The sequence below is a fragment of the Propithecus coquereli genome, unplaced genomic scaffold, assembly GCF_000956105.1.
Source record: "Propithecus coquereli isolate 6110/MARCELLA unplaced genomic scaffold, Pcoq_1.0 Scaffold168, whole genome shotgun sequence".
In the NCBI taxonomy this organism is placed as follows: domain Eukaryota; kingdom Metazoa; phylum Chordata; class Mammalia; order Primates; family Indriidae; genus Propithecus; species Propithecus coquereli.
Genome location: NW_012141413.1, coordinates 3,375,055 through 3,384,787, shown reverse-complemented (window position 1 = coordinate 3,384,787; position 9,733 = coordinate 3,375,055). Strand labels below are relative to the sequence as shown.

Sequence of the window (9,733 nt, the reverse complement as noted above, 5' to 3'; positions counted from 1 at the left end):
GTCCCAGCCCTGATGGTGGGGACAGACGGTGTGTCCCAGGGAGCTCTGATGCCGCCTGGTGCCTGCCTCCTGAGCCCTGGCCCGGCCACCCTGCCCGCCCCCACCCACCGCACTCACGGCCAGAGACGTGCAGGCTGGCGGAGCAGAGCGCCTGGCCAGCAGCGTTGGCGGCGATGCACGTGTAGGTGCCCTGGTGCTGGCGGCCCACGTCTAGCAGGACCAGGCTGTGCTGCTGGGCGGAGCTGGCCACGGTGTAGCCCGGCGTGTTGGGGCCAATCCACAGCACGCCCCTCCCGGCCTGCTCCCTGAGCCAGTGCACGGTGGGGGCCGGGCGTCCTGCGGGCGGGCGGGAGGGCAGTGGGTACATCCCCGCAGGGGACGGGGCTCCTGGAGGTGGGGTCTCCCTGCGGACTCCCCGGGGCCGACGTGAGTGTGGAGGGGGTAGCCTCCACCCCACCCGGGGTGATCTCCCTGTGGCAGGAGGCAGGAACCGCCCTACCTTCCACCTTCACCGAAAAGGTGATGCTGGAGCCCTTCTTCACTTTCTTGGGGGTAAACCTCTCCAGGATGCGGGGTGGCACCAGCTGCTCACGCACATCTGGAAGGTCGCGGTGCAGCTGCTGTTGACCCCCGGGCATAGCTTCCGCCTCCCATGCCTGGCAGGCCCTGGGCAGCCCCACGTGTCCCCCCTGCCCAGCTGTTCCCTCCCACACCCCGGCTGAGTCAGCCCACGGCGACCCGCACCTCCGCGGCTGCCCACTCCAGCCCGTGGCGCCCACTGTCCCGCCAGCCTCTTTCTGCCCACCTGGGGCCGCCTCACCTGATGCCGGCTTCTCTTCTGGTTCATCGGGGCCTGCAAACGGCGCAGAAGTGAGAGGTCAGTACGCGTGGGCCCCGTCCCTGTGGCCCCGGACACCGTGCTGCGGTGGTGCTTGGTGGCTCGACGCACTGCGCCGGAGTGGGGGAGTGTGAGGACGGCGTGCCCCGCAGGCGAAGGTGTCCGACCACTTGCCCGAACCCTCGGCCACGGAACCACGGAACCCACACACTCAGGTGTGACCGAGGCAACAGGCCGCACGGACCAGATGTGATGTGGCACCCCGCCACCCACTCTCTCGGCCCCGTTAGGGATTCTGGAGCCTCGCTTTGGAACCTACGCGCAAACGTCTGTGCTCAAAACAGCTGGAGTCCCACCTCGTGACGCGGGGGAAGACCACAGCGGTGCTGGGGCCCTCGCGGCACGGCAGACTTGGGTCAAACCTAGAATCAATCTTCAGTGCCCAGGACATCTGCACGGTCAGGAAGTGTGGGCCTCTGTCCCCAAGGCTACCACCGACTTCTTGATCCACGTGCTTCTACCGAGCGCCCAGGACTTTCCTGCCTCCCAGGGTCTGCTCCCCCAGCCGGCCCACTGGCCAGGACGAGGCCCCACGCTGCCCCTGCAGGCACCCGCTCCCAGCCGCCGGTGACACTCTGTATGTAGGGGTGACTACCGCTGGGCTCTGGCCGCCAGGCCTGACCCGGCAAGGCATGCTGGGGGACATCAGCCCTGGTCTGGACACTGTCCAAGGCCCAAGCTCTCTGCCCAGTCCCTTGCAGCACCCACCTCGGACCAGCAGCCGGGCAGAGGAGTAGGCGGCGCCCACAGCATTGCTGATGTAGGCCGCGTACTGGCCAGTGTCCTCCCGGGTGACTGAGACGATCTCCAGGGTGTGCAGGGTCTTCTTGTCGGTCATGCGGATGCGGGCAGAGGCGGTCAGGGGCTGGCCGTCTTTGAACCAGTACAGCGTGGGTGCGGGGTAGCCTGGGCCACGGGAGGGTGTGGTCAGCTCAGGGCCACCCTCCAACGGGCACTGTGCTCTCCAGATGGGAGACGGGCGAAGCCTGGAGAGGGTCCCTTGAAAGCCCCCGCGCTGCCAGGGACCCGGGGAGCAGGCACGTGTCATCCCCTAACCTCTGCCGGCCAGTCTCCTCCCGATCGTGGCTGACGGGGAACAGCTCCCCGGCCTCCACCCCGCCCTGGCAGTGCCCCTACCCACCCTCCCTCTCACCTTTCACCTTGAGCTGGAACTTGGCCAGGCGTGTGCCAGGGGCCACCTGGAGGTCTTTCAGCTCCTCCACCACCTGGGGCAGCTGCCCCTCGTCCGTGGTCGACTCTGTTCCCTCTTGCTCCCGGCTGGCAGGGGGAACAGAAAATGAGGTGGCCATGCAGGGGTGCAGCAGGGTGACTTCTGAGACTCCCTGTTTGCTAAACCAATGGACGGCAGGACGGGAGGCTCCCGGGGCCTGACTGAAGGCTCCAGGATTTGGATTCTGCCGCCCACCCCCTCGGCCCGGCACCATCACTCCCCCAGTCCCCAGGCACGGCCCCTACCTGGACAGGTAGCCTTGGGCGCTGAAGTACGACGAGGTCTCCGTGGCGTCAGCTGCAGTTTCGTAGTCTGTGCTTGTCACTGGGGGAGGAAGAGCGTAGCTGGAGCAAGGCTTGCCACCCAACTGCCTGGGCACATGTTCCTGCACCAGGACCCCTCGGCCCCCCCGAGGTCCTGACCACGCAGCCTGCTGGGAGCCGCAGCCGTGCAGGGAGCAGTCGTGTTGTGGCCTCCCCACCCCTGTGGTCCAGGCCTGTAACTAACCACGAGCCTGTGTGACCCGACAGACTGTGAGTACTGGGTGACGCAGAGGCTTCATCGGTGACACAGTGACAGCGGTAGAGACTTCCAGTTCCACCCTACTGGGGACCAAGGAAATGAAGCAACACAGGCCTCGCACCAACAGCTGGGGGCTTGCCTTTCTAGTCAAGGGGGAGTGACAGGAACTGGACTTACCCTCTGTTACGGGCTGAAGATTTGAGTCCCCTCAAAATTCTTATGTTAAAACATTAACTCCCAACGGATGGTGTCAGGAGGCGGGGTCTTTGGGAGGTGATAGGTCATCAGAGCGGAGCCCCCAAGAATGAGATTAGCGCCCTCATAAAAGGGACCTCGGAGCCCCTCCCACTCTGTATGGCGTGTCCTCACGCGGCGCGGTATCTTTTCTTCTGGAATATCTAATCTGCTATTAGTCCCATCGCTGTACTTTTTATCCCTAGAAGTTCTATTCGAATCTTTTACAAATATTTTACATCTCTACTTAACTTTTTGAACACATGGAAAATAATTCTCATAACTGTTTTTATTTATCTATCGACTTATTAGATGGGTTCTCATTGTTTTTCCCAGGCTGGGCTCAAATTCACAATCCTCCCACCTCGGCCTCCCAGGTAAGTAGCTGGGACTGCACGTCACCGAGCCCTGATACCTGTTTTAGTGCTCTCTGCCAGTGCTAACATCAGGGCTGGTTTTTCATTTTTATTTCATTTTATTTTAGAGACGGGGTCTTGCTCTGTAACCCAGGCTGGAGTGCAGTGGTGCGATCATAGCTCACTGCAGCCTTGAACTCCTGGGCTCAAGCGAACCTCTCACCTCAGCCTCCCAAGTAGCTGAGACTACAGACATGCACCAACACACCTGGCTAATCTTCCTTATTTTTTGCAGAGATAGGGTCTTGTTATGTTGCCCAGGCTGGTCTCAAACTCCTAGCTTCAAGTGATCCTCCTGCCTCAGCCTCCAGAAGCACAGGGATTACAGGTGTGAGCCACCATGCCTGGCCTGGGTTGGTTTTGACTGATTGATTTTTCTCCACATTATGGGTCATATTTTTCTGCCCTCTTGCATGTCTGATGATCTTTGATGGGATGCTTGACATTGTGGATCTGACCCTGTCAGGAGCTGGATGGTTTGTATGTCTGCAGACACGACGTATCCGTGAAAGATACGGTGAGAAGATCCGTCTGCCACCCAGAAGCAGGCCCTCACCAGAACCCAACCACACTGCACCCTGATCTCAGGCTTCCAGACTCCAGAACTGTGAGAAATAAATCTCTGTTGTTTATAAGCCACCCAGTCCCTGGGGCTTTATTAGAGCCGCCCAAAATGACTAAGGCACCCTCCCACCTAAAACAGTTGAAAAAAAGACAAAATACATGAAACAATGGTTTTCAAGTCACTGGACATTAAACAAATAAAGGACATTGATCTCTTAAAGATAGGAAGTAAAGGTGAGCCCTCGGATTGCCTCAGCTTCCTGCCTTGTGTTTCCAGGCCCAGGAAGGGGAAACTGAGGCAGAGCCAGGCAAACTCCTTGAGCTTAGGAGGGGAAGCTGAGAGTCCTGCAGGACAGCTGGTGTTTGCAGGACAGAGGACTGGAGGAGAGAAAGCTGCACAGAGAGGGGACCCCCCCGAGGTTCGGCAGAATGCTGAGCAGCGTACGCATGTGGGAGAGGATTGGAGGAAAGCACCGGGCGTAGGGCCTGCTTCCACCAGTCCGACTGGACAGGCTCGCAGCTCACAGGGCACTGACTATGGTACTCGGGAAAGCTCCGCCTCTGGAGTGGGGAATACTAGCGCAGCCCGAGCACTGCTCTGGACTCACCACGGAAATCATAAAAGCCACACCCGAAAGTAACAACAAAACTGCTTCTAAGTATCTTAACTGGATCCCTGAACAAAGCTCAGGAAAATCTGTAGAAATATAAAATATCCCCACAGGGTGAAACTCACAATGTCAAGCATCCAATCGAAGATCACCAGACATGCAAAGAGGCAGGAAAACACGACCCACAATGTGGAGAATAATCACCTGGAACCCCCCAAACTGACTGATGTTAGAACTGGCAGAGGAGGATACGAAATCAGGTATTAGAATTGTATTCTCTGCACTCAAAAGGTTAGGTAGAGACATACAATATACGAGAAAGACTCAGGTAGAACTTACAGAAACAAAAACATACAATTAATTGGATTAGTACATTAGATATTATAGAAAAAAGATGGTGAATGTAACAACACAGCAATAGAAGCTGTGCAAAATGAAATATACGGAGAAAAAAAGAATTTTAAAAAGTGAAAAGAGCACGACTTCATGTGGCTTATTACATGTAACTAAAGTCCACAACTGAGCGGCAGCAGAAAAAATATTTGAAGAAATAATGGCCACGAAAATTTCGAATTTAATGAAAACAATAAACTCACAGTTCTGAAAAGCTCAGTGAAGTCCAAGCACAAAGAACATGAAGAAAAGTATACCAAAGCACCTCACAATCAAATTAATCATAACTATTGGTTAAAAAAAATTTTTTTTAAATTATCTAGAGACCTTTTGTGCAGAATGTGACAAACCAATCCTAAAATTCATATGAAAACGCAAGGGACCCAACACGGGCATAACAGTCTCGAACAAACAAACTTGGAGGACGCACACTCCCAACTTCCAAACTCAATAGAGAGCTACAGTGATCAGGACAGGGTGGTGCTGACATACTTACAGACATTCAGATCAATGCAATAGAATTTAGAGTCCCTAAGTAAACCCGTACATTCCAAGGAAATTAGCTTTTGACAAGAATTTCAAGACAATTCAATGACGAAATAGTCTTTCAACAAACGGTGGTGGGACAACTAGATATTCATATTAAAAGAATAAATTTGGACCCTTACCTCACACGATATATAAAAAATAATTGAAAATGGATCAAAGACCTACATGTAAGAGCTACTCTAAGCACAGGTGTAATCTTTACAACCTTGGATTATGCAATGGTTTCTTAGAAATGACAAAGCACAAGCAGCCAAAGAAAAAGTAGATAAATTGGATTTTGTTAAAATTTAAAACCTCTGTGCCTCAAAGAACTCTTTCAAGAAAGTAAAAAGACAACCCACAGAATGAGAAAATATTTGAAAATCCTATATCTGATAAAGATCTCAGATCGTGAATACATGAAGAACTCTTACAACTCAAAAATAAAAAAGACAACCCCATTTAAGAATGGGAGGAGGATCTGAGTAGCTATTTCTCCAAAGCAGATAGACACACGGCCAGTAAGTGCATGAGAAGAGGCCCAACATCACTAGTCAGCGGGAAACACAAACCAAAGCCGCAACGAGACATTGCCTCACACCCGTTAGGACGGCCATGATCATAACGGTGAGTGATGACAGGCCCTCGCAATGATGCGGAGAAACGGGAACCCTTGTACGCTGCTGATGGGAATGTAAAATGGAGCAGCTGCTGTGGGAGAGTGTGGCAGCTCCTCTAAAAGTTGAATGGAATTACCACATAATCCAGCAACTCACTGCCAGGCACACACCCGAGAAAATTAAAAACATACACTCACACAAAAACTTGTACGCAAATGTTCACACAGCATTATTCATAATGGCCAGTCAATGGATATACATCATGCAATGAATGTACAAATACGCTAAATATGATGGAAGATTTTTCAGCCATAAAAACGTATAAAATAATAATATAAGCCATGGCACGGAGGGGCCTTGAAAACATTACGCTCAGTGGAAGAAGTCAGACACAGATGGCCGTGCGTTGTAGGATTCCATTTATAGGAAATGTCCAGGATAGGCAAATCCAGAGAGACAGAAAGTAGATTAGTAATTTCTATGGCTGAGGGGAAGAAGAGTGGGGAGTGACTGCTAATGGTTTCTCTTTGGGGAAGATGTGAATATTCTGGAATAAGATATTCTGGAACATGCTATTAGATAGTGGTGATGGCTGCACAACTTTGTAAACACACTAAAAACCACCACATGTACATTTTTAAATGGTGACTTTTATGATCTGGAGATTGAATATCTAAAAAATGTAAAATCCCTATATGGAAGATAACTTTTGTACAGGGATTCAAAGATAAGAATGACATCAGATTTCTCCTCGGAAATAATGCAAGCTAGAAAACAGTGGAGCAACATCTTTCAAGTATGGAAAGAAAAAAAAACTGTCCTAGCAAAAATATCTTTCAAAAACAAGAGTGGAAAAAGACATTTTCAGATGTACAAAAGCTGAAAAAAATTCCAGTGTGTCCACGCTACAAGAAATGTTAAAAGATGTCCTTCAGACAGAAAGAAAATGATACCAGATGGAAATCTAGATCTACACAACAGAAAGAAGAGCTTGGACATGGAGCTACATGGGGAAATACATAAGGTCTTTCCATATTAAAGATCCCTTGTCCCTGTCCTTACAACTGCCTCACACGCTAGCTGACAATCTGTGACCATGTGCCCGGCGTGGTGTATTAGATGCTTCACCTGAATCGACTCACTTAACCCTCACACCTGTGCCATGAGATCATTTCCACGATCTCCATTCTCCAGATGAGGAAGCTAAGGCATCGAGAGATAAAATGGCTTGTCCCCATCACAAAGCCGGCAAGTGGCAGAGCCAGAATCTGAGCTTGACTCGCAACACGCCTACCAACTAGGGATCTGACAAGTTCATTCGATTCTGACATTCACCACCCAGAGTTGGCACCGATCCCACGTGGTAAAGGGCTCAGCCCTCCCAAGATTGTCCCCACTTCAGATGCCAGTTGCGAGTCCCAGGTTGCCACCCACCTTTCTGACCGACTGGCTACAGATCAGAGGCTCTCGCCACCCACCTGTGTTCGGTGATTTGCTTGAACTGACACAACTCGGCAAAGTGCTTTGCTCACGATCACTGGTGTGTTAGGAAGGACACAACTCAGGAACAGCAGACGGAAGAGACACGCTGGGCCAGGCATGAGGGAGAGACGCAGAGTGGCCGTGCCCTCCCTGGAGCACCAGCGCCTCCACGTGCTCGCTGACCTGGATGCTCCTGACCCCTGCAGTGCGTGGGCAGGATCGATGATCGAACCAATGGCAGCAGCCCCTTCCCTCCCCAGAGCATGGGGATGGAGCTGAACATCTCAGGCTTCCGACCAAGGCTGGTCTTTCTGGCAACCAGCTCTCACCCTGACGCTATCTGGGGGCCCACCAAGAGTGGCCTCATTACAACATAAGATGCTCCTGTCACCCAGGAAATTCCAACGGATTTAGGAGCTGTGTCAGGAACTGGGGACAGAGATCAACCATGAATTTCTTGTGATGACACAGTGCACCACCCACCATGCCCCTGAGCTTCTCCTGAGAGGCTTCTGCATCCCGCCATCTGACATCTCCTCACAGGACACTAAGGGGTGGCTGGGGTAGGCTGGGTTCCCCTTCCTGCCCCTCGCCTCGCCCCACTAAGGTCTACTTCCAAATATTCCCGGTCCTCTCCTCAGCCTGGAGGCCTCTCAAAGGGACGAGATCCCTCTACATGCCCCCCATGCCCAGGGAGCTCCAGCGGGGGGCCTGGTCTTGGCCCTAGCTCCCAGGGAGCTCTCCACCAGGCAGAAGACACTGAGGCCCCAAATCCTTCCTGGCCGGAGACAAATGCTCTCTGGACCACCCTCCAGCCACAGTACCGCCCACCCTGGAGACAGCAAACCAGACGGCAGACTCACAGTCCACTCGGAGCTCGGCCTTGGTGGAGGATACACCCACGCTGTTCTCGGCCAGGCAGCGGTAGACACCCATGTCTGCAGGCACCACCGCTGTGATGATGAGCTGGTGGCCACCCTGCTGGTCCTCGTTGATCATGTAGTGGTCGTCCTCCTCCAACAGCTTCCCGTCCTTGAACCAGCGCACACTAGGCAGGGGCTGGCCGGTCACCACACAGTCAAAGCTCACGGGATACCCGTCCTGCACTTCTTGGTTCTGCAGCTCAGTCAGGAACACCGGGGCTACGACAGACAGGCAGGCACGCGGCGAGCTGGCCCAGGGCACAGCGATCACAGCCAGCTGCCATACATATGCGAGTCCCCACCAAAAGGCTGGTTTGACACACATGCTCTGCACAGCAAGCATTCCTGTGGGAGCATCTGCAGACCCTGACAGAACGGTGTCTGCCTGCTACACCTCTCCCGCTCCCTCTTCCTTGTTCTCTAAGAATTCTCTCTTTCCCAGCTTGGTTCCCAAACTACTATGAGGCAAGGGGGATAGACAACTGGAAACAGAGAGGAAAAGGGAGACGAAGCAAAGATCAAGGCTGCGTGGGCTGGGAGTCCAGGAGAGCAGGTGCGAAATTTGAAAGAAGGGAGTGGCTCAAAATTGGAAAGAAGTTTTAAGAGATGATGCCGTCGGTCATTTATTATACTCTCTTTAACATTCTTAGGAAGATACAAGTAAATACTAGCATGGCTTTTCAATTACTCTTAGAAGCTGGGATTGGAAATCGTATACAGACTGGACCATGAGGAGCCCCGTGTTTTATACGGGTTATACCTCAAAGGCTCATGAGAAAAATCTAGAAAGTGCGTGCAATCGCCCTTGAACAACACGTATTTAATATGTGAACTGCATGGGTCCATGTATACGCAGATAGTTTTCAACCATAGCGGATATCAAAATATAGTACTTGTGGCATTCAAAACCCACATATGTAGATGGCTGACTTTGTACATGCAAGTTCTGAAGGGTCAACTTTGGGACTTGGGTACATGCGGATTTGGGTATCTGCAAGGATTCTGGAACCAATCCTCCATATATACTGAGGGACAACCGTGTTTGTGGTTCCATTTCTTAGGTGTGAAAGCTGAGGTTCAGAGACACTGAGTAGCTTTCCCCAAAACACAAAGCTAGTAGGAGACAGAGGCAGAAGCCAAGTTCAGCTCTGCTGAGCCCCCAAGTCAGAGCTTTCCACACTGCAGCGGGCTGCACCTACGAAGAGCCTGGTGCCGGGGCACAGGGAACCCCTTGAGCTTTCTGCCGCCTCTGGCCACTCCAGGCCCCGCCTCTGGACCCCAGCTCCCACCCGGCCGAGGCAGCACGCAGAC

At 52.8% G+C, this 9,733-nt stretch overlaps 1 protein-coding gene across 1 annotated transcript in view; it reads right to left on the bottom strand.

Annotated features, from left to right (window-relative positions):
• The window catches only part of LOC105808120 (obscurin-like), a 108,162-nt gene that overhangs the window by 38,598 nt on the left and 59,831 nt on the right, over positions 1–9,733 (bottom strand). Inside the window, 7 exon segments of the mRNA XM_012641682.1 lie at positions 28–336; positions 500–598; positions 821–853; positions 1,607–1,804; positions 2,052–2,176; positions 2,375–2,453; positions 8,363–8,641. Of these exon segments, the coding sequence (XP_012497136.1) occupies positions 28–336; positions 500–598; positions 821–853; positions 1,607–1,804; positions 2,052–2,176; positions 2,375–2,453; positions 8,363–8,641 (1,122 nt within the window).